Consider the following 25,526-nt stretch of genomic DNA (forward strand, 5'->3'; position numbering starts at 1 on the left):
AGACGAATTTAGGGAGCTAGGAGCTAAATTAAAAAGTAGGACCTCAAAAGTAGTAATCTCAGGATTGCTACCAGTGCCACATGCTAGTCAGAGTAGGAATCGCAGGCTAGCTCAGATGAATATGTGACTTGAGGAGTGGTGCAGAAGGGAGGGATTCAAATTCCTGGGACATTGGAACCGGTTCTGGAGGAGGTGGGACCAGTACAAACCAGAAAGTCTGCACCTGGGCAGGACCGGAACCAATGTCCTAGGGGGAGTGTTTGCTAGTGCTGTTGGGGAGGGCTTAAACTAATATGGCAGGGGGATGGGAACCTATGCAGGGAGACAGAGGGAAGTAGAATGGGGGCAGAAGCAAAAGATAGAAAGAAGAAAAGTAAAAGTGGAGGGCAGAGAAACCCAAGACAAAAAGCAAAAAGGGCCACATTACAGCAAAATCCTAAAGGGGCAAAGGGTGAAGGCTCTGTGCCTCAATGCGAGGAGTATTCGGAATAAGGTGGACGAATTAACTGCACAGATAGCAGTTAACAGGTATGATGTAATTGGCATCACGGAGACATGGCTCCAGGGTGACCAAGGCTGGGAACTCAACATCCAGGGGTATTCAACATTTAGGAAGGATAGACAGAAAGGAAAAGGAGGTTGGGTGACATTGCTGGTTAAAGAGGAAATTAATGCAATAGTAAGGAAGGACATTAGCTTGGATGATGTGGAATCTGTATGGGTGGAGCTACAAAATACCAAAGGGCAGAAAACGCTAGTGGGAGTTGTGTACAGACCACCAAACAGTAGTAATAAGGATGGGGACAGCATCAAACAAGAAATTAGGGATGCGTGCAATAAAGGTACAGCAGTTATTATGGGCGACTTTAATCTACATATTGATTGGGCTAACCAAACTGGTAGCAATGCGGTAGAGGAGGATTTCCTGGAGTGTATTAGGGATGGTTTTCTAGACCAATATGTTGAGGAACCAACTAGAGGGCTGGTCACCCTAGACTGGGTGATGTGTAATGAGAAAGGACTAATTAACAATCTTGTTGTGCGAGGCCCCTTGGGGAAGAGTGACCATAATATGGTAGAATTCTTTATTAAGATGGAGAGTGACACAGTTAATTCAGAGACTAGGGTCCTGAACTTGGGGAAAGGTAACTTTGATGGTATGAGACGTGAATTGGCGAGAATAGACTGGCGAGTGATACTTAAAGGGTTGACGGTGGATAGGCAATGGCAAACATTTAAAGATCACATGGATGAACTTCAACAATTGTACATCCCTGTTTGGAGTAAAAATAAAACTGGGAAGGTGGCTGAACCGTGGCTAACAAGGGAAATTAAGGATAGTGTTAAATCCAAGGAAGAGGCATATAAATTGGCCAGAAAAAGCAGCAAACCTGAGGACTGGCAGAATGTTGTAATACAGCAGAGGAGGACAAAGGGTTTAATTAGGAGGGGGAAAATAGAGTATGAGAGGAAGCTTGCTGGGAATATAAAAACTGACTGCAAAAGCTTCTATAGATATGTGAAGAGAAAAAGATTAGTGAAAACAAACGTAGGTCCCTTGCAGTCAGATTCAGGTGAATTTATAATGGGGAACAAAGAAATGGCGGACAAGTTAAACAAATACTTTGGTTCTGTTTTCACAAAGGAAGACACAAATAACCTTCCAGAAATACTAGGGGACCGAGGGTCTAGTGAGAAGGAGGAACTGAAGGATATCCTTATAAAGTGGGAAATTGTGAGAGGGAAATTGATGGGATTGAAGGCCGATAAATCCCCGGGGCCTGATAGTCTGCATCCCAGTGCACTTAAGGAAGTGGTCCTAGAAATAGTGGATGCATTGGTGATCATTTTCCAACAGTCTATCGACTTTGGGTCAGTTCCTATGGACTGGAGGGTAGCTAATGTAACACCACTTTTTTAAAAAGGAGGGAGAGAGAAAATGGGTAATTATAGACCGGTTAGCCTGACATCAGTAGTGGGGAAAGTGTTGGAATCAATTATTAAAGATGAAATAGCAGCTCATTTGGAAAGCAGTGACAGGATTGGTCCAAGTCAGCATGGATTTATAAAAGGGAAATCATGCTTGACAAATCATCTGGAATTTTTTGAGGATGTAACTAGCAGAGTGGACAAGGGAGAACCAGTGGTTGTGGTGTATTTGGACTTTCAAAAGGCTTTTGACAAGGTCTCACACAAGAGATTGGTGTACAAAATCAAAGCACATGGTATTGGGGGTAATGTATTGACTTGGATAGAGAACTGGTTGGCAGACAGGAAGCAGAGAATCGGGATAAATGGGTCCTTTTCAGAATAGTAGGCAGTGACTAGTGGGGTGTCGCAGGGCTCAGTGCTGGGACCCCAGCTATTTACAATATACATCAATGATTTAGATGAAGGAATTGAGAGTAATTTCTCCAAATTTGCAGATGACACTAAGCTGGGTGGCGGTGTGAGCTGTGAGGAGGATACTAAGAGGCTGTAGGGTGACTTGGACAGGTTAGGTGAATGGGCAAATGCATGGCAGATGCAGTATAATGTGGATAAATGTGAGGTTCTCCACTTTGGGGACAAAAACACGAAGGCAGAATATTATCTGAATGGCGGCAGATTAGGAAAAGGGGAGGTGCAACGAGACCTGGGTGTCATGGTTCATCAGTCATTGAAAGTTGGCATGCAGGTACAGCAGGCGGTGAAGAAGGCAAATGGTAAGTTGGCCTTCATAGCTAGGGGATTTGAGTATAGGAGCAGGGAGGTCTTACTGCAGTTGTACAGGGCCTAGCTAAGGCCTCACCTGGAATATTGTGTTCAGTTTTGGTCTCCTAATCTGAGGAAGAACGTTCTTGCTATTGAGGGAGTGCAGCGAAGGTTCACCAGACTGATTCCCGGGATGGCGGGACTGACATATGAGGAGAGACTGGATCAACTGGGCCTTTATACTGGAATTTAGAAGGATGAGAGGGCTTCTCATAGAAACTTATAAGATTCTGACGGGACTGGACAGGTTAGATGCGGGAAGAATGTTCCCGATGATGGGGAAGTCCAGAACCAGGGGACACAGTCTTAGGATAAGGGGTAAGCCAGTTAGGACTGAGATGAGTAGAAGCTTCTTCACTCAGAGAGTTGTTAACCTGTGGAATTCTCTACCGCAGAGAGTTGTTGATGCCAGTTCATTGGATATATTGAAGAGGGAGTTGGATATGGCCCTTATGGCTAAAGGGGTCAAGGGGTATGGAGAGAAAGCAGGAAAGGGGTACTGAGGGAATGATCAGCCATGACCTTATTGAATGGTGGTGCAGGCTTGAAGGACCAAATGGCCTACTCCTGCACCTATTTTCTATGTTTCTATGTAAACCAGTCCTGGTGTTTCCTGGTTGAGTAACCGAGCGTCACTTTGCTGGCACTGGTTCTGGAGGCCTGGAGGGCAGACCAAGCGCTGTGGGTATTCTGCTTCTCGGGTACAACAACAATGGGTGTAGCCCAATTACATAGATCTATCTTGGAGATAATGTTCTCAGTCCATAGTCTTTTGAGTTCTTGCTCAACGTTCTCCTTGAGTGCATATGGTACGGGACGTTGCTTGCAGGAAACTGGTCTAGCTTCCTTCTGCACCCTGACACTCACCTTGAAGCCTTGGATCGGACTGCCTGTTGCGCAGAACACCTTCGGATACTTCTTGATGACATCATCCTTCGACGCAAATCTCGTTTCAACACACAAAATCTCACTCCAATCCAACTTCAGTAATCCCAACCAATTTCTACCTGGTAAGGCAGGCTTGTCTCCTGCCACTACTATTAGAGGCAAGCTCTGAACTTGATCCTTGTATTTCACCGGTACGGTGATCCGACCTACCACAGGAATGTTCTCTCCCGAGTAGCCTCACAGCTCTAGCTTAGATTTTTCCAGTAGGAAATCACGAAATTTGTCGAGATATAATGATTCTGGTACTATGCTCACGGATGCACCAGTGTCGATTTCCATGGGTATTTTGGTTCCTGCAACATCTACTTGAATGATACTTTTTGAATCGCTGTTAGATACCTTTGTGCTCTTGATGTCATGCATCTGTTCGTCCTGTTGCTTTTCTTCCATGCTATGTCGTCTCTGGGGATTTCTATTCATAGCCTTGAAAGTTGGTTTATTCTTCAACTTTGAGCAATGTGTTGTCTCAGCCACCGACAGCATGACATCAATGCTCTGTTACCATTGCCAGTTGCTGAGACCTTCGGGCCCAACTGCCTTTTACTTTTAACTGTCGGCGATTCACCTCGGTTGTCTGACGACTGGAAATGGTACGAAATTCTCGGGAATATTGGTCGGCCATGTCCATCGACATAGCTGTCTGACAAGCTAACTCAAAAGTCAAGTTAGGAGTTGTCAACAACTTTCTTCTGATTGCTTCATTTTTCATCCCACAAACAAAGTGGTCATGCAATGCTCGGTCCTGAGTGTTTCCAAAATGACAGTGAATAGATAGCTTCTTTAATGCTACAATGTACTCACTGATACCTTCGTCAGTTAACTGATCTCGTATCCGAAACGATAACTTTCAGTAATTTCCAGGGGCTCAGGACTGTAGTGCTGTTCTAACTTCCTTAGAATCTCCATAAGTGATGTACCCTTTGGCTTGACAGGAACAAGCAAATTTTCAGGGTTTCATATACCTTGGGGCCTGCTGCAATCAAGAAAATAGCCCGTTTTCTTTCCAACACCACCGGGTTATGGTTTTCATCATCAGGGACTTGAATGATGCTATTTGCAGTGAAAAACATTTCTAGCCGCTCCACATATGCTCCAAAAGTCTTGAGTCGCTCTGAAACTCCCCCAAGCGCCCTATTATTCCCATATGCACGGCCATCTGGACTCTGGCAGTTCAGCCAAGTGTGCTTGTTATTTACCTTGGATTTTTAGCTGTTCTACAAACAAAGGACCTTCCTAGTCTCTCTGTTGTTTGGCTGGAATCATCCACCAACAAAAATTTCAGCTTGTAAATCCAAAAATCCGATCCTTTATCGCCAATGTGATATATTCTTTACAACCTCTCAAACACACAGATTCCAAGATGGCTGTTAACTCAGGAAATGTCAGCTGACCTGACCTGTTTGTTCTTGTAAACAGCAATGGCTGCATTACCACAGTAATCCACTAGGTGGCGCAGTGGTCCATAAGGTGGAACTGTATTACATCTATCAATGCTGGAAAGATTTACACAGAATCTACATTCTCATGTTTCAAGATTTAGTTGCAGTTGCTGCAGCAATTAGCCTTAAAGTACATCATCATTTTCGGAACTCTGCTGGAGCTTTCAAGTCGGCAAAAAAAGTGGTACAAATGCCCAATAGTTAGAGAACGCGTAGAAGATGTTTATTAGCAAGATAATACTGTCTTAACATTAAAAACATCTCTTCAGAATGAACAACAGATTCACACAAAGGCTATAATTAAATATTTTTAAGCCTCCTGATTAAGCACAAGAAGAAACCATTTAGTCTATCAGTGTCTTCCTTTTTAATAAACTACGGAGCCTTTTCACTTCTGTGCACTCTTTCCATGTTTTCTTTTCCCTGCCTTATTTTTGTGTTCAATAAGGTGTGGGATGCACGCATTTCTCCGTGTTTGTAACCAGCACTCCAAGTCAGAATTAGCACAGGATGCAAAGTAAAACTCTCTACTCTACCCCGGCAGTACGCTTGGGCATCCATGAGGTGCTGTGGGACACCAGCAGTAGCAAGAGTTATAAACCATTACATTCTGTAACCTCATGACCTGATGCATCCTCATCTCTCATTCCTCCGTCACCTTCAACAACAACAACAATAACAACAACTTGTATTTATATAGCGCCTTTAACGTAGCAAAATGTCCCAAGGCGCTTCACAGGAGTGTTTTAAGACAAAACAAATACATTTGACACTGAGCCGCATAAGAAGAAATTACAGCAGATGATCAAAAGCTTGGTCAGAGTTAGTTTTAAGAAGCGTCTTAAAAGAGGAAAGAGAGGCGGAAAGGTTCAGGGAGGGAGTTACATAAGAACATAAGAAATAGGAGCAGGAGTAGGCCATATGGCCCCTCAAGCCTGCTCCGTCATTTAATAAGATCATGGCTGATCCGATCATGGACTCGGGTCCACGTCCCTGCCCGCTCCCCATAACCCCTTATCCCCTGTCTATTTCTATCTTAAATTTATTCAATGTCCCAGCTTCCACACCTCTCTGAGGCAGCAAATTCCATAGATCCACAACGCTCTGAGAGAAGAAATTTCTCCTCATCTCGGTTTTAAATGGGCGGCCCCTTATTCTAAGATTATGCCCTCTAGTTTTAGTCTCCCCATCAGTGGAAACATCCTCTCTGCATCCACCCTGTCAAGCCCCCTCATAACCTTATACGTTTCGATAATATCACCTCTCATTCTTCTGAATTCCATTGAGTAGAGGCCCAACCTACTCAACCTTTCCTCATAAGTCAACCCCCTCATCTCCGGAATCAACCTTGTGAACCTTCTCTGACTGCCTCCAAAGCAAATATATCCTTTCGTAAATATGGAAACCAAAACTGCACACAGCATTCCAGCTGTGGCCTCACCAATACCCTGTATAGCTGTAGCAAGACTTCCCTGCTTTTATACTCCATCCCCTTTGCAATAAAAGCCAAGATTCCATTGGCCTTCCTGATCACTTGCTGTACCTGCATACTATCCTTTTGTGTTTCATGCACAAGTACCCCCGGTCCCGCTGTACTGCGGCACTTTGCAATCTTTCTCCATTTAAATAATAACTTGCTCTTTGATTTTTTTTCTGCCAAAGTGCATGATCTCACACTTTCCAACATTATACTCCATCTGCCAAATTTTTGCCCACTCACTTAGCCTGAGCTTGGGGCCTTGGCAGTTGAAGGTACGGCCACCAATGGTTTGAGCAGTTATAATCAGGGATGCTCAAGAGGGCAGAATTTGAGGAGCGCAGACATCCCGGCGGGCAGGGATTGTGAGGCTGAAGGAGGTTACAGAGATAGGGTGGAGCGAGGTCATGGAGGGATTTGTAAACAAGGATGAGAATTTTGAAATCAAGGGGTTGCTTAACCGGCAGCCAATGTAGGTCAGCAAGCACAGGGGTGATGGATGAGCGGTACTTGGTGCGAGTTAGGACATGGGCTGCCGAGATTTGGATGACCTCAAGGTTATGTAGGGTAGAATGTGGGAGGTCAGCCAGGAGTGCATTGGAGCAGTCAGGTCTTGAGGTAAAACGGCATGGATGAGGGTTTCAGCAGCAGATGGGCAAAGGCGGAGATGGGAAATGTTATGGAGGTGGAAATGAGCAGTTTTAGTTATGCCGTGGATATGTGGCCAGAAGTTAATTTCAGGGTCAAATATGACACCTAGGTTGAGAACAGTCTGGCTCAGCCTCAAACAGATGCTAGGGTGAAGGACGGAGTCTGGCTAGGGAACGCAGTTTGTGGCGGGGACCAAAAACAATGGCTTCGATCTTACCAGTATTTAATTGGAGTAAATTTCTGCTCATCCAGTACTGGATGTCGGACAAGCAGTCTAACAATTTAGAGATGATGGAGGGGTCAAGGGAAGTGGTGGTGAGGTAGAGCTGAGTTTCGTCAGCGTACATGTGGAAACTGACCTTGTGTTTTCGGATGAAGTCGCCAAGGGGCAGCATGTAGATGAGAAATAGAAGGGGGCCAAGGATAGATCCTTGAGGGACACCAGAGGTAATAATGCGGGAGTGGGAAGAGAAACCATTGCAGGTGATTTTCTGGCTACAATTAGATAGATAAGAATGGAACCACCCAGCTGGACGGTGGTGAAGAGGTTTTGGAGGAGGATGGAGTGGTCAGCTGTGTCAAAAGCTGCAGACAGGTTGAGAAGGATGAGGAGGGATAGTTTACCTTGGTCACAGTCACAAAGGATGTTATTTGTGACTTTGATGAGAGACGTTTCGGTACTGTGGCAGGGGCGGAAATCAGATTGAAGGGATTCAAACACGGGGCTCAATTTTCCCCAAAACTTTTTTTTTGGCATACTTGAAGAATTACGCCTGTTTTTTTGGGCCCACGTTCGCCAAAAAAAAATGTTCTAAGTTTCCCCGTTGGATTTCTTCATTTTGCCGTGGCCTAACCTGTCCTTTAGTTTTAGGGGTGAAGCCTTGATCTGCGCCAAAAAGATTGGGTTGCCACGGTAACCAGGGACACAATGCGAGCTAAGGCTGCAAAGTGAAACATACAGCCAGTTAAAAACACATTAAAACACATTGCATTAACTTACCTCCAATTATTAAAGCCGGTCCCCGCTCACCCGCTCCTAGCCCTGGCCGAAAGGCCTACCGGTCTGCTTGCCTAGCCTGCCCCTTGCCGGTGCCGGTCCAGCTCCAGCTCCCCCAGCCCCGAGTGCCTTGCCGGTCCCGCATCCCCCCAGCTCCGAGTGCCTTGTCGGTCTGCTCCCTAACCCAGGCCGAATGGCCTTCTGGTCCACTCCCCTGCCCCTATCCCAGGCCAAATGCCGAATGGCCCCCTCCCTCCCAGTCCCTACACCTAACTACACACAAAAGGCTTCCCTCTTCCCCCCACGCCTCCCACTCCCCTCCCCCGCCCACCTCTCTCTCCCCCTCTCTCTTACCTTTTCTGCTGCTGCTGTCTGGGCATCTGCTGCACTTACCTGCGCCAATTTCTTTACCTGTGCCAATTTCTTTAACTCTCCAGAAGGTTTTTCTGCAAAGGCCACATACACTGGCCTAAGCAGAACTGGAGTAATTCTCAGCTGTCCAAACTTGTCTAAATGGCCAGAATTGGCATGGGTGGCAGGTTACGCCCCCTTTGGCTGAAAAAAAAACGTACCGAAAAAAAATCGTAACTGAGTTACACTGGTACAAATTGATTGGGGAAACTGTTTTTTTTTTATCTGTGGGGAAACTTAGGCAAAAAAAATACCGCAAATCACTGGGAAAAATTGAGCCCATGGAGTTCCGGGAAAGATGGGCACGGATTTGGGAGGCGGCAACACGTTCAAGGACTTTGGAGAGGAAAGGGAGGTTGGAGATGGGGCGATAGATTACATGTACACTGGGGTCAAGGGTTGTTTTTTTGAGGAGAGGGGTGATGATGACAGATTTGAAGGAGAGGGGAACAGTACCTAAGGAGAGAGAACCGTTAACAATGTCAGCTAGCATGGGAGCCAAAAAAGAAAGTTGGGTGGTCAGTTTAGTAGGAATAGGGTCAAGGGAGCTGGAAGTGGGTCTCATTGTCAAGACGAGCATGGAGAGGTCAAGAAGTGAGATCAGAGAGAGATGTGAGTTCAGGGCTAGGGCAGGGGGAACCTCAGAGGAAGTTTGGCCTGGTGAGCTAGGGGAAGGAAGGGAACTGGCAGAGGCAGCTGATCGGATGGTCTCAATCTTTGAAACAAAGAAGTCCATGAGCTCCTCGCACTTGTTGTTGGAGGTGAGGGTGGTGGAGACAGGGAAGAGGGGTTTAAGAAGACGATTAGCCAGGAGTTATCTTAGTATTCCAGAATGATCCTGGAATAGTGAGCAGTTTTGGTATACAAGAGTAGGACCCGATAGTGCTTTATGTGGTCCAGCCAGATCTGGAGGTGAATGGCTAAACCAGTTGTCCACCATATCCATTCCATTCTGCATCCCTTGGACTTGAGGCAGCGAAGATGAAGGCTGTACCAAGGGGAACGGCCAGGGTGAGAGAGAATAATGGGTTTAATAGGGACTAGCGCATCAAAGATGGTGGTGAGGGTGTGGTTGAGCAAATCGGTGGCTGCAGGAATGTCATGGTGAATGGAGGGCCAAAGGCTTGACAGTTTGGATTTGATAAATGCAGTTGTAAGAGAGTCGGGAGAGAGTTTTTTCCAGGGGAGGACACAGAAGGAAGTAGGGTTGGGTGGGGGAAGGGGGATGTGGGTGAAAAGCGATACAAGGAAATGGTCAGAGATGGCCTTATCTGCAATTGACACGGTAGGAATAGCAAGGCCACGAGAGATGACAAAGTCAAGGGAGTAGCCGTGAATATGGGTTGGGGAGTTCACATTGAGAGAGAGATTAAGGGAGGATAGGAGGGAAGTGAACTCAGATGAGAGAGAGCATGAGGAATTGAGATGGTTGTTGAAATCACAGGATGAGAAGTCGCATGGTGCAGAGGTTGAGGGAGGAAAGCCTATTTCAATGAAAAGTGTAGAATGGTGTGTCAAGAGCAACACCAAACAAATTATAAAATGAGGTACAAATTTAATAAAGCTACAAAACTGGGCTAAATGCCACAATTAGCAGGCTATATAGACAGAGCTAAGATCTGTAGCTTTACCACATCCAGTTGACAATAGCAATGGACAATGAAGCAACTAATAGGAGAAGGAGAAGGCATCATGAGCATCCCATCTTCAATCATGATGAGACAAGGCTGTAGTTTTTCCAAATGAACGATCCTACTCAGCCTCCTTTCAACGTACCTACCATCGTAGATGCCAGTGTACAGCTAATTCGCTTCACTCCACATTACATTAAGAAGCGACTGGGAGCTTTGGACATAGTGAAGGCTGTTGGGCCCTGAAAAACATCCTGGCTGAACTGTTAATAACCTGTGTACCAACTAGCTGTTGCCCTAGTGCAGCTCATCATCACAGGCAGTCCCTCGAACGAGAATTACTTGCTTCCACATGAGTTCACAGATGTTTCAATGAAGGACCCGATGTTCCAGTCCTGAACTCCAATTGAAGGGGTGCCTGTGCGTGGATTTTTTTAACGTGTGGTGACCGTTGCACATCAGCCACCGCACGGGCTTGACAGAGCTAGGCCTTTATCCAGTGGCAAGGGTTAACCAGGACGACTGGAGACCTGCTCTGCTGAACGGACCTAGTGCGCATACATATGGCAGTGTGGGCAAGCCCGTGCTGCCCCTGGGCCCTCGGCTCTTCAGAGGACTAAAAGCTAGTGCACAGCTATAAAAAATAATCAACAAGGCGAATGGAATATTGGCCTTTATTTTAAGAGGGTTGGAACACAAAGGAGTGGGAGTTATGCTTCAGTTCTATGGAGTCTTGGTCAGACCGCATGTGGAACACTGTGTTCAGTTTTGCACACTGTATCTCAGGAAGGATATACATTGGGTTTAGAGGGGGTGAGGCTCATATTCTCCAGAATGATAACGGGGTTTAAAGGATTAAATGATGGGGACAGATTGCATAAACGTGGCTTGTATTCCCTTAAGCTTAGAAAGTTGACGGGCGATGTAATTGAGGTGCTTAAAAATGATAAAGGGTAGATACAGAGAAACTATTGCCTCTGGTGGAGTAATCCAGAACAAGATGGCTGAATCTTAAAATTAGAGCTGGGCCATTCAGGACTGAAATCAGGAAGCACTTTTGCATACAAAGGGTAGTGGAAATTTGTAACTCTCTCCCCTAAGTCAATTCAAAATGTCAAGTCTGTGATAGGTTTTTGTTGGGTAAGGGATATTGAGCAAAGGCAGATACATGGAGTTGAGGTATACTTATGGAATCTGCAGTGTATTGAAAATGAACACATTTGTGATTTCATTAAAGCGCGACCAAAGTAAGTCTTCCCCGATGTCGAAACATAGAAACATAGAAAATAGGTGCAGGAGCAGGCCATTCAGCCCTTCTAGCCTGCACCGCCATTCAATGAGTTCATGGCTGAACATGAAACTTCAGTACCCCCTTCCTGCTTTCACGCCATACCCCTTGATCCCCCGAGTAGTAAGGACTTTGTCTAACTCCCTTTTGAATATATTTAGTGAATTGGCCTCAACTACTTTCTGTGGTAGAGAATTCCACAGGTTCACCACTCTCTGGGTGAAGAAGTTTCTCCTCATCTCGGTCCTAAATGGCTTACCCCTTATCCTTAGACTGTGACCCCTGGTTTTGGACTTCCCCAACATTGGGAACATTCTTCCTGCATCCAACCTGTCCAAACCCGTCAGAATTTTAAACGTTTCTATGAGGTCCCCTCTCACTCTTCTGAACTCCAGTGAATACAAGCCCAGTTGATCCAGTCTTTCTTGATAGGTCAGTCCCACCATCCCGGGAATCAGTCTGGTGAATCTTCGCTGCACTCCCTCAATAGCAAGAATGTCCTTCCTCAAGTTAGGAGACCAAAACTGTACACAATACTCCAGGTGTGGCCTCACCAAGGCCCTGTACAACTGTAGCAACACCTCCCTGCCCCTGTACTCAAATCCCCTCGCTATGAAGGCCAACATGCCATTTGCTTTCTTAACCGCCTGCTGTACCTGCATGCCAACCTTCAATGACTGATGTACCATGACACCCAGGTCTCGTTGCACTTTCCCTTTTCCTAATCTGTCACCATTCAGATAATAGTCTGTCTCTCTGTTTTTACCACCAAAGTGGATAACCTCACATTTATCCACATTATACTTCATCTGCCATGCATTTGCCCATTCACCTAACCTATCCAAGTCACTCTGCAGCCTCATAGCATCCTCCTCGCAGCTCACACTGCCACCCAACTTAGTGTCATCCGCAAATTTGGAGATACTACATTTAATCCCCTCGTCTAAATCATTAATGTACAATGTAAACAGCTGGGGCCCCAGCACAGAACCTTGCGGTACCCCACTAGTCACTGCCTGCCATTCTGAAAAGTACCCATTTACTCCTACTCTTTGCTTTCTGTCTGACAACCAGTTCTCAATCCACGTCAGCACACTACCCCCAATCCCATGTGCTTTAACTTTGCACATTAATCTCCTGTGTGGGACCTTGTCGAAAGCCTTCTGAAAGTCCAAATATACCACATCAACTGGTTCTCCTTTGTCCACTTTACTGGAAACATCCTCAAAAAATTCCAGAAGATTTGTCAAGCATGATCTCCCTTTCACAAATCCATGCTGACTTGGACCTAGCATGTCACCATTTTCCAAATGCGCTGCTATGACATCCTTAATAATTGATTCCATCATTTTACCCACTACTGAGGTCAGGCTGACCGGTCTATAATTCCCTGCTTTCTCTCTCCCTCCTTTTTTAAAAAGTGGGGTTACATTGGCTACCCTCCACTCAATAGGAACTGATCCAGAGTCAATGGAATGTTGGAAAATGACTGTCAATGCATCCGCTATTTCCAAGGCCACCTCCTTAAGTACTCTGGGATGCAGACTATCAGGCCCTGGGGATTTATCGGCCTTCAATCCCATCAATTTCCCCAACACAATTTCCCGACTAATAAAGATTTCCCTCAGTTCCTCCTCCTTACTAGACCCTCTGACCCCTTTTATATCCGGAAGGTTGTTTGTGTCCTCCTTAGTGAATACTGAACCAAAGTACTTGTTCAATTGGTCTGCCATTTCTTTGTTCCCCGTTATGACTTCCCCTGATTCTGACTGCAGGGGACCTACGTTTGTCTTTACTAACCTTTTTCTCTTTACATACCGATAGAAACTTTTGCAATCCGCCTTAATGTTCCCTGCAAGCTTCTTCTCGTACTCCATTTTCCCTGCCCTAATCAAACCCTTTGTCCTCCTCTGCTGAGTTCTAAATTTCTCCCAGTCCCCAGGTTCGCTGCTATTTCTGGCCAATTTGTATGCCATTTCCTTGGCTTTAATACTATCCCTGATTTCCCTAGATAGCCACGGTTGAGCCACCTTCCCTTTTTTATTTTTACGCCAGACAGGAATGTACAATTGTTGTAATTCATCCATGCGGTCTCTAAATATCTGCCATTGCCCATCCACAGTCAACCCCTTAAGTATCATTCGCCAATCTATCTTAGCCAATTCACGCCTCATACCTTCAAAGTTACCCTTCTTTAAGTTCTGGACCATGGTCTCTGAATTAACTGTTTCATTCTCCATCCTAATGCAGAATTCTACCATATTATGGTCACTCTTCCCCAAGGGGCCTCGCACAATGAGATTGTTAATTAATCCTCTCTCATTACACAACACCCAGTCTAAGATGGCCTCCCCCCTAGTTTGTTCCTCGACATATTGGTCTAGAAAACCATCCCTTATGCACTCCAGGAAATCCTCCTCCACCGTATTGCTTCCAGTTTGGCTAGCCCAATTTATGTGCATATTAAAGTCACCCATTATAACTGCTGCACCTTTATTGCATGCACTCCTAATTTCCTGTTTGATGCCCTCCCCAACATCACTACTACTGTTTGGAGGTCTGTACACAACTCCCACTAACGTTTTTTGCCCTTTAGTGTTCTGCAGCTCTACCCATGTAGTTGAGAAATTCAGTTATTTGCCCAAAGATGCAGCACAGAGCAGAGCAGGGATTGAACCTGTGACCTTCCCAGTCTGCACACCTCACTACCACAACTGGGGGCTTGGGATAGTAACAATACCTTTAAAATACATCAGCTTTTTATTTATCAAAGAATGCTCAGAAGTTGAAGTTATCAAACCACTGCGGTTCTGTAATGTAACCTTGACTTTAAGCATGAAATATCAATAATTCGCTATCTTTGAACAATTTATTCCCACGGTAACATTAAAAGCCAAGTGGTCTGCAGTAACGTCCACAGTTTCTATCAAAATCATGCAACGCTTCTAAAGAGAAAACACCAGGCCATAGTTTAAAAGGCAATGGTGTACTTGCTTATGTTATATCTTGAATAAAGAGTCAGACGAGATACTGCAAGCTCAAAGTAAGGTGTGACCGTAGTCGTTTAATACAGATCTCAGAGTGCCTCTCCAGCCTGTGAGGCCTCCTTATATGCAGGCGCTCATAAGGGATTGTGGGATCCCTTGGGACTCCAGGGTATAAGCCCTCTGGTGGTTAAACATTGTATTTACACGTTTACATACATAACAACACTCCCCCGCCAAAGTCAATAGTGTAGCTATTTACAATGTGAGTCAATCTGGGGCCTTCCTTTCCCTGGTTGATCGTCTCGGTGCAAATGATGGTTTTGGTGAGTTGTTTGTTGGGCCCTCGCTGGGCTGCTGTTCAGCTGGCCTTGCTGGGCTGCTGGGGGTGGTGAGTCCTGCTGCGCTGCTGCAGGTGATGGGTTCTGCTTCGTGGTCAACCATGGGTCGGTTGCCACTGGTGTGTGTGTGTTGCTATGACAGTAGCATCTATCCTAAATTGGCCAAGTATTTTCTGGCTGCAAAAAACAAGACAAATCTACCCCAGCCAATTAACACACTTTTCAGCCTCCTCTCAGTCATCAGAAAAGTGATGGAAGGAGTAATCAATTGTGCTGTCAGTCAGTACCTACTTGCCAATAACCTGCTCACCAATGCTCAATCGAGGTTCCACCAGAACCACTTAGTTTTAGACCTCATCACAGCCTTGATCCAGATATGGCCACAAACACTGAATGATGGAGAAGAGGAGAGGAACTTCTCTTGACACCAAGGCAGCATTTGACTGAGCATGGCACTGAGGAGCCCTAGCAAAAGTGAAGTCAATGTGGGGTGAAGGTGAAAGCCTTCCAGTGACTGGAGTCATACCCAACAACAGGAAGATGGTTGTGATTGTCGAACACCAAATGTCACAGTCACATCAGTTACATACCACGCAGGAGCTGAGATGTTTGCAACATTTTAATTTGAAATTGCAGATCAGTGCAGTTCAGGAAAGGATCATCTGGACTAGTAGCAAATTATAATTTTGTGAAAAGACACTGCTTACCTGTTGGGTGTCTGCAGTTACACTGATGCAGCCTCACTGTACCATCATCATCATCATAGGCAGTGTTATGCTTACAATAAAGTAATGTAACAAAGTACTGTAGACATGAGTAAGTGTAACCTTAGCTCCTTTATTCAAACTCCAGAGTACAGGTACAGCATGGGAGGTCTGCTTATATACAGTGCTCCCAAGGGATGCTGGGATCCCTTGGGACTCCAACAGGTATGCCCTCTTGTAGCGGTATGATACAGATTACCTAGGGTTGCATACATAACATCATTCCCTCCCAAAGTCGATAGTACACTTATTTACAGGGTGAGACGATCTGGGGCTTTTCGCTCCCTTGTCATCGTCTCGGTACAAATGCAGGTGTGGGTGAGTTGGTTGGTTCTTCGCTGGGCTGCTGGGCAACTGGCCTTGCCAGGGCTGCTGAGGATGGTAAGTTCAGCCTCGTGGTCGACCGTGATGTCAGTTGCCACTTGTGTGTGTGATGGAGGGTCAAAGCTGGTGGTGTCCTCTTCGGGTTGCTCGTGGCTGTTTGTGAATCGCAGTTTGGTTTGGTCCAAATGCCTTCTGCAAGTTAGTCCATTAGCAAGTTTGACCTGAAACACCTTACTCCTTTCTTTAGCTATGACGGTGCCGACAAGCCATTTGGGACCATGTCCATAGTTGAGTACAAATACAGGGTCATTGACTTCAATATCGCGTGACAAGTTTGCGCGATCATGGTACATGCTTTGTTGATGCTGCCTGCCCTCGACATGATCATGGAGATCAGGGTGGACAAGAGAAAGCCTTCTTTTGAGCACCCTTTTCATGAGCAGCTCAGCTGGGGGAACCCCAGTGAGCGAGTGGGGTCTAGTGCGGTAGCTGAGCAAGACTCGGGACAGGTGGGTCTGCAGGGAGCCTTCCGACACAGTTTCAAGCTTTGCTTGATGGTTCTGCCTGGCCGTTGGATGCGGGCTTGAACGGGGCAGACGTGACGTGTTTGATCCCATTGCGGGTCATGAATTCCTTGAATTCAGCACTGGTGAAGTACGGCCAATTGTCGCTGACAAGAACATCAGGCAGGCCGTGTGTTGCGAACATGGTTCGTAGGCTTTCGATGGTGGCAATGAACGTGCTTACAGACATTATAACACACTCAATCCATTTTGAATTCGCATCCACAACAACCAAAAATATTTTGCTTAGAAACGGGCCCGCAAAGTCAACGTGGATCCTGGACCACGGTTTGGAGGGCCATGACCACAAACTTATCAGTGCCTCTCTGGGTGCATTGCTCAGTTGAGAGCAAGGGTTGCATTGGCGCACGCATGACTCCAAATCTGAATCGATGCTGGGCCACCACACATGGGATCTGGCTATAGCTTTCATCATTATTATGCCTGGGTGGGTACTGTGTAGGTCGTATATGAACGTTTCCCTGCCTTTCTTAGACAAAACCACGCGATTGCCCCACAAAAGACAGTCCGCCTGTATGGACATTTCGTCTTTGCGCCGCTGGAACGGCTTGATCTCTTCATGCATCGCTGCTGGGATGCTGGACCAGCTCCCATGGAGGACACAGTTTTTTACAAGGGACAGTAAAGGATCCTGGCTGGTCCAGGTCCTGATCTGGCAGGCCGTAACGGGTGACTTTTCGTTTTCAAATGCATCCATCACCAAGAGCAAGTCTGCAGGCTGTGCCATTTCCACCCCGGTGATGGGCAATGGTAGCCGACTGAGAGCATCAGCACAGTTCTCTGTGCCTGGTCTGTGACGGATTACATACTTATATGCAGACAGCATGAGCGCCCATCTTTGGATGCAGGCAGAGACATTGGTATTAATCCCTTTGCTCTCTGAGAATAGCGATATGAGCGGCTTATGGTCAGTTTCTAACTCAAACTTGAGACCAAACAGATACTGGTGCATTTTTTTCACCCCGTAAACGCATGCCAGAGCTTCTTTTTCAATCATGCTGCAGGCCCTTTCAGCCTTGGACAAACTCCTGGATGCATAGGCGACCGGTTGCAATGTTCCCGATTCATCAGCTTGTTGTAACACACAACCGAACCTGTACGAAGATGCATCGCAAGCTAGCACTGAACGTTTACATGGGTTGCACAGAATAAGCAGTTTGTTGGAACATTACACATTTCTGGCTTTCTTAAAAGCAGCCTCTTGTGATTTCCTCCATACCCAGTCATCTCCCTTGCATAGCAACACCTGTAGCGGTTCTAGCAAGGTGCTTAAACCAGGTAGAATATTACCAAAATAGTTGAGGAGTCCCAGGAACAACGGCAGTTCTGTCGCGTTCTGTGGTCTCGGCACGTTCTTGATGGCCTCCGTCTTGGTGTCGGTGGGTCTGATGCCGTCTGCCCCGATTCTTCTCCCTAAGAACTCGACCTCTGGCGCCAGGAAAACACAATTTGAGCGTTTCAACCTGAATCCCACATGATCTAGCCGACTTAGAACCTCTTTCAGGTTCTGCAAGTGTTCGATGGTATCCCGAACTGTGACCAGTATGTCATCCTGGAAAACCATGGTGCGCGGAACCGACTTTAGCAAGCTCTCCATGTGCCTTTGAAAGATTGCCGCGGCCGATCAAATCCCCAACGGGCATCTATTGTAGATGAACAGATCTTTGTGCATGTTGATGCAGGTGAGGCCCTTCGAAGATTCCACCAGCTCCTGCGTCATGTAGGCCGAGGTCAGGTCCAACTTGATGGACGTCTTTCCTCCAGCCAGGGTCGCAAATAGGTCATCTGCCTTGGGTAGTGGGTACTGATCCTGTAGCGAAAAATGGTTAATCGTTACTTTATAGTCCCCACAAATTCTGACCATGCCATCGCCTTTGAGAACCCGAACAATCGGACTGGCCCACTCGTTGAACTCCACCGGCGTGTGATGATGCCTTCTCACTACAGCCTGTCCAGCTCAATTTCCACTTTCTCTCGCATCACGTATGGCACCGCCCGAGCCTTGTGGTAGATGGGTCGAGTACCGAGAGCCAAGTGGATCTGCACCTTCGCCCCCGAGAAACTTCCGATGCCTGACTCAAATAACGACGGGAACTTGCTCAGAACCTGGGCGCTTGAGGCGTCGTCAACGGACGAAAGCGCTCGGATGTCATCCCAATTCCATCCGAATTTTTCCCAGCATGCTTCTGCTGAACAGTGTGGGGCCATCTCCTGGTACAATCCATAGTGGGAGTTCGTGCATTGCTCCATCATAGGAGACTTTTACTGCTGCGCTCTAATAACAGGGATCAGCTCTTTAGTGTAAGTTCTTAGCTTGGTATGAATGGGGCTAAGCTTGGGCCTGTGTGCCTTATTGCACCACAGTCTGTCGAAGGCCTTTTAGCTCATGATAGACTGACTCGCACCCATGTCCAGTTCCATGGATACTGGAATTCCGTCCAGTCGACTTTTAGCATGATCAGTGGACATTTCATGGTGAAGGTGTGTACCCCATATACTTCTGCCTCCTCGGTTCGAGTCTCTAGTTCAGCCTGATCCGCCATGGATCGATCTTCCTCTGCAGGGTTTGCAGCTCGTAATGTGTCCCATTGTTCCACAGCCTTTGCACACATAGTGTTTGAAGCGGCATTGATGGGCTCGATGATCACTTCCGCAGTGCCAACAAGGTGTTAACTGCCTCGCATTAACGTTTGATGGCGGACTCTGGGTCATCTGAGGTCATGCAGCTGCAGGCGTGTACGTTCTGCCATATGCATTCTTGCCTGAAAACGACATTAATTTGTGTACAGTAATTGCCGAAACCTCGAAATTTATTTGGTGTTATCGCTGGTGGACATAAATGCCTGGGCTATCATTATGGCTTTGCTCAGGTTCGGTGTTTCAACAGTCAATAGTTTGCGAAGGATAATATCATGGCCAATGCCAAGCACAAAGAAGTCTCTTAGCATTTGCTCAAGGAATCCATCGAATTCGCAATGTCCTGCAAGGCGCCTTAATTCGGCGATGTAGCTCGCCACTTCCTGGCCTTCAGACCGTTGACACGTGTAAAATCGATACCTTGCCATCAGAACGCTTTCCTTCGGATTTAGGTGCTCCCGGACCAGCATACACAGTTCCTCATACGATTTGGTTGTTGGTTTCACCGGAGCTAGAAGATTCTTCATGAGGCTGTTGCCCCACAGACGGTGAGGAGGATCGCCCTTCGTTTGGCAGCGTTCTCATCCCCTTCCAGCTCATTGACCACAAAATATTGGTTGAGTCGCTCCAATCGTCCCCTTTTGAGAATTTATCCAGGATACCAACAGTTCTCTGCATTTTCGCGTGATTGTTCACTATCTCGTCGCCAGTTTTTATGCTTACAATAAAGTCATGTAACGAAGTACTGTAAACATAAGTAAGTGTGACCTTAGCTTCTTTATTCAAACTCCAGAGTGCCGGTACAGCATGGGAGGCTTGCTTATATACAGTGCTCCCAAGGGATGCTGGGATCCCTTGGGACTCCAACAGGTATGCCATCTGATGGTGGTATGATACAGGTTACCTAGGGTTGCATACATAACAGGCAGTCCCTCGAAATCAAGGAAGACTTGCTTCCACTCTAAAAGTGAGTTCTTAGTGACGGTACAGTCCAATAGTTACAGTTACAGTCTCTGTCACAGACAGTCATTGAAGAAAAGGGTGGGCGGGGAGTCTGGTTTGCCGCACGCTCTTTCTGCTGCCTGCGCTTGATTTCTGCATGCTCTTGGTGACGAGACTCGAGGTGCTCAGCGCCCTCCCAGATGCTCTTCCTCCACTTAAAGCGGTCTTTGGCCAGGGACTCCCAGGTGTCGGTGGGGATGTTGCATTTTATCAAGGAGGCTTTGAGGGTGTCCTTGAAACTTTTCCTCTGCCCACCTTGGGCTTGCTTGCCGTGTAGGAGTTCCGAGGGGAGTGCATGCGAACAATGTGGCCCGCCCAATGGAGCTGGTCGAGTGTGGTCAATGCTTTGATGCTGGGGTATTGGCCTGATGGAGGATGCTAACGTTGGTGTGTCTGTCCTCCCAGGGGATTTCCAGGATCTTGCAGAGACATTGTTGGTGGTACTTCTCCAGCGCTTTGAGGTGCCTACTGTATATAGTCCACGTCTCTGAGCCATACAGGAGGGCGGGTATCACTACAGCCCTGTAGACCATGAGCTTGGTGCCAGATTTGAGGGCCTGATCTTCGAACAATCTTTTCCTCAGGTGGCCGAAGGCTGCGTTGGCACACTGGAGACAGTGTTGAACCTCGTCGTCGATGTCTGCCCTTGCTGATAATAGGCTCCCGAGGTATGGAAAGTGGTCCACGTTGTCCAGGGCTGTGCCATGGATCATGATCACTGGGGGGCAGTGCTGTATGGCGGGGTCAGGTTGTTGGAGGACCTTTGTCTTGCGGATGTTTAATGTAAGGCCCATGCTTTTGTACACCTCAGTGAAGATGTTGACTATGACTTAGAGTTCAGTCTCTGAATGTGCGCAGACGCAAGCGTCGTCCGCGTACTGTAGTTCGACGACAGAGGATGGGACGGTCTTTAGGATGGCAAACTGCCAAACAAAATTTTAAAGGAACTAAGAAAATATAAGTTTAAATTCAAAGAAAACGTATGCACCAATGCTATCTCACAGCAGGTGATATGTGCTCAGAGCTGCTTCTGGTGCATAGTAACTGATTACTGTGCACCAGCAGTAACTCTGATTAGAACCAACTTTCACTTCTAGAAATCAGAGAAAATTCAAACATCTTGTACTGTGTTGAGATTGCCCTAAGTGAGGCTGCATTGGTATACACTTTGAATTTAAACAAATGTTTTTCAGTTTCTTTAAAATTCAGACTTTTGATGCATCTCCTCTGGCTATGCGAAGTTGCATTGGTGACTGTTCTCGGCTAACCTGTCTTCCTCCAGTATACCAATATTCTGTCATTGCTGCCCTCCCAGTTTGGGAACCTCTGCCCGAGAAAAATGGTGTGAACAGCCAATTCTACGAAGTTTCCGCTGATCTTCCACCAACCATACCTCAGGAGTTTGGGAGAACCCCATGGAAATTCTCCTACACTATGACAACTTTAAACACCATAATCAAAGAGTGTATTATTTGTTTTTTCAAATATATTTTTAGAGCCATGTAAACAACAAGAGATCTGATTGCCATTACAGAGACGTGGTTGCAAGGTGACCAAGGCTGGGACCTAAATATTATGGGGCATTTGCCATTTCGTAAGGATAGGCAGAAAGGAAAAGGAGGTGGGGTAGTTCTGTTAATAAAGGATGAGATCAGTGCAGTAGTAAGAAATGATATTGGGGCCGAAATTCATCACCTCACCGCCGACTGCTGCCCACTGCCACTGACATTGCTCTTCTTGATCTGCCCAGTGCCACTTTGGAGGTGGCCGGGAGCGGGCGGGAGAGGAGAGTCGCCGGGTACCACCCGCTGAGATCAGCGGACGGCCGAGTGGCGCAACTGAACTCCCGCCCGCCGAGCTCCCAGATTTCTGCGGGCGGGAGTCAGCGGCAGAACAGGGGTGGACCGCTGTGGGGAGGCTGGTCTGTCCCCAATGGCGAGTATGAAAAACCTGAAAAAAAGGTAAGTGAACATTTTTTTTTAATTTCCACAGCAACTTACCTGCATGGGGTCCCCTGGAGGTCTTCCGATAGTTTTTTTATTTTTTACTGCTGAATTTATTTTCCAGGTCTTTCGACCCTCTGTGAGCCCGACTCCATCCCGCCCGCAGCTGCCCACATTGGCGGCGTACATCGTCCATTTGCCACCCGCCAACCTTCGAGGGACCTCTGCGATGAATATCCCACTGAAAGTACCGTCCGGTACCTCACCGGCCATCGGCGGCACTTGGGCGGGCGGAGGCCTTGATGAAAATCGGCCCATTGGCTCAAAAGATCAAGATCTAGAATCAGTTTGGGTGGAGACAAGAAGTAATAAGGGAAAGAAGTCACTGGTGGGAGTGGTCTACAGGCCCCCAACCAGTAGCCACTCTGTGGTACAGAGTATAAATCAAGAAATAATGGAGGCTTGTAAGAAAGGTACAGCAATAATCATGGGCGATTAATTGGACAAATCAAATTGGCAATGATAACCTTGAGGAAGAGTTCATAGAGTGTATGCGGGATCGATTCTTGGAACAATACATTGTGGAACCAACCAGGGAGCAAACTATTTTAGATCTGGTCATGTGCAACAAGTCTGGATTAATTAATGATCTTGTAGTGAAGGATCTTCGTGAGAAGGGTGATCATAACATGGTAGAATTTCAAATTCAGTTTGAGGGTGAGAAAGCTAATGTCCTGAACTTAAATTAAGGTAATTACAAAGATATGAAGGTAGAGTTGGTAAAAGTGGACTGGGAAAATATATTACAGGATAAGACCATAGAAACAGACTGACAAACATTTAAGGAGATATTTCAAACCTCTCAGCAAAGATTTATTCCAATGAGAAATAAAGATGCTAAGAGAAGGATGAACCATCCGTGGCTAACTAAGGAAATAAAGGATGGTTTCCAATTGAAACCAAAGGCATACAATATTGTGAAGGACAGTGGAAGGCCAGAGGATTGGGAAATTTTTAGAAACCAGCAAAGGATGATTTAAAAAATGATAAAGACAGAGAAGGTAGCATATGAGGTTAAACTAGCAAGAAAATATAAAAACAGACCGTAAGCTTCTACAGGTATATAAAAAGGAAATCAGTAGCTAAATTAAACGTTGATCCCTTGGAGGATGGAACTGGAGAATTAATAATGGGAAACAGGAACATGGCAGAGACTTTGAACAAATATTTTGTATCAGTCTTCACGGTAGAGGACACTAAAAACATCCCAATAATTGATAATCAAGTAGCTTATTGCAGGGTTGGCGGGGGGGGGGGGGGGGTGCTTAAAACAATCACTATCACTAGAGATAAATTACTAGGCAAACTAATGGGATTAAAGGTAGATAAGTCCCCTGGACCTGATGGCATGCATCCTAGGGTCTTAAAAGAAATGGCTGCAAAGTTAGTGGATGCATTGGTTGTAATCTACCAACATTCCCTGAATTCTGGAGAGGTCTCAGCGGACTGGAAAAACGCAAATTTAACACCTCTATTTAAGAAAGGAGGGAGACAAAAAGCAGAAAACTATAGACCAGTTAGCCTCACATCTGTCATTGGGAAAATGCTGGAGTCCATCATTGAGGAAGTAGTTGCAGGACATTTAGAAATCATAATGCAGTCAAGCAGAGTCAGCATGGTTTTATGAAAGGGAAATCATGTTTGACAAACCTGCTGGAGTTCTTTGAGGACGTAACGAGCAGAATGGATAAAGGAGAACCAGTTGATGTTGTATATTTGGATTCCAGAAAGCATTCGATAAGGTGCCACAAAAGGTTACTGCACATGATAAGAGCTCACGGGGTTGGAGGTAATATATTATCGTGGTTAGAGGATTGGCTAACTAACAGAAAACAGAGAGTCGGGATAAATGTGTCATTTTCAGGTTGGCAAACTGTAACTAATGGGGTGCCACAGGGATCAGTGCTGGAGCCTCAACTATTTACAATTTATATTAATGACTTGGATGAAGGGACCGAGTGTAACTTAGCCAAATTTGTTGATGATACAAAGATAGATAGGAAAGCAAGTTGTGAGGAGGACGCAAATAATCTACAAAGGGATATAGATAGGCTCAGTGAGTGGGCAAAAATTTAGCAGATGTGCCATAATGTGGGAAAATGTGAGATTATCCAATTTGGTAGGAAAAATAAAAAAGCTAATTATTATTTAAATGGGGAGCGATTACAAAATGCTGTAGTACAGAGGGATCTGGGGGTTCTTGTGCATGAAATGCAAAAAGTTAGCATGTAGATACAGCAACTAATCAGGAAGGCAAATGGAATACTGGCCTTTATTGCAAGGGGGATGGAGTAAAAAAGTAGGGAAGTCCTGCTCCAACTGTACAGGAGTTGGTAAGACCACACCTGGAGTACTGCGTACAGTTTTGGTCTCCTTATTTAAGGAAGAATATACTTGCATTGGAGGCAGTTCAGAGAAGGTTCACGAGGTTGATTCCTGAGATGACGGGGTTGTCATATGAAGAAAGGTTGAGCAGGTTGGGCCTGTACCCCTTGGAGTTTAGAAGAATGAGAGATGATCTTATTGAAACATATAAGATTCTGAGGGGGCTTGACAGGGTAGATGCAGAGAGGATGTTTCCCCTCATGGGGGAATCTAGAACTAGGGGGCATAGTTTCAGAATAAGGGGCCACCCATTAAAATAGAAATGAAAAGGAACTTCTTCTCTCAGTGGGTCGTGAATCTTTAGCATTCTCTACCCCAGGGAGCTGCGGAGGCTGGGTCTTTGAATATATTTAAGGTAGAAATAGACAGATTTTTGAACGATAAGGGAGTCAAGGGTTGTGGGGAGTGGGCAGGGAAGTGGAGTTGAGGCCAAAATCAGATCAGCCATGATCTTATTGAATGGCGGAGCAGGCTCAAGGGGCCAAATGGCCTACTCCTGCACTTATGTTCTTCCCAAATTATTACTAAATATCTTGTTGCTTATTTTAACAGGTTCATTAATTATTCAGGTCTGTGTAATGAAGGACGGACACCACTTCTTCATTTACATCACAGATCCAATCAAAAATTTGGATGACATCAAAGAAGTTACAACAGAAAAAGCATGGTCTGAAAATTCCGAGATAGGTGAGAAAGAAATGTTCTGGGTGCATTTAATACTTATTAGTTTTTAATGGAAACAAATGAACTTCAATTATATAATAATATCAATTGCAACTGATTTGTGATCTCATTTTGTTATTGTGATGTCTTACTTGTAGAAATACGACCTTTAGATTCCAATGTGATTTCCCTACATGTTAAAAATAAATTTGTACCATGTTCCATATGTGCCTATTAATGTGA

General features: G+C 45.9%; 1 protein-coding gene across 6 annotated transcripts in view; it reads left to right on the forward strand.

Annotated features, from left to right (window-relative positions):
• Positions 1-25,526, forward strand: part of spag17 (sperm associated antigen 17) — a 564,758-nt gene that overhangs the window by 268,922 nt on the left and 270,310 nt on the right. For all 6 annotated transcript variants that reach the window (XM_070893521.1, XM_070893526.1, XM_070893524.1 and 3 more), the window contains one exon: positions 25,173-25,307. In XM_070893521.1, the coding sequence (XP_070749622.1) occupies positions 25,173-25,307 (135 nt within the window). The remainder of the gene's footprint in view (positions 1-25,172; positions 25,308-25,526) is intronic.

Source organism: Pristiophorus japonicus, chromosome 11 (assembly GCF_044704955.1).
Source record: "Pristiophorus japonicus isolate sPriJap1 chromosome 11, sPriJap1.hap1, whole genome shotgun sequence".
In the NCBI taxonomy this organism is placed as follows: domain Eukaryota; kingdom Metazoa; phylum Chordata; class Chondrichthyes; family Pristiophoridae; genus Pristiophorus; species Pristiophorus japonicus.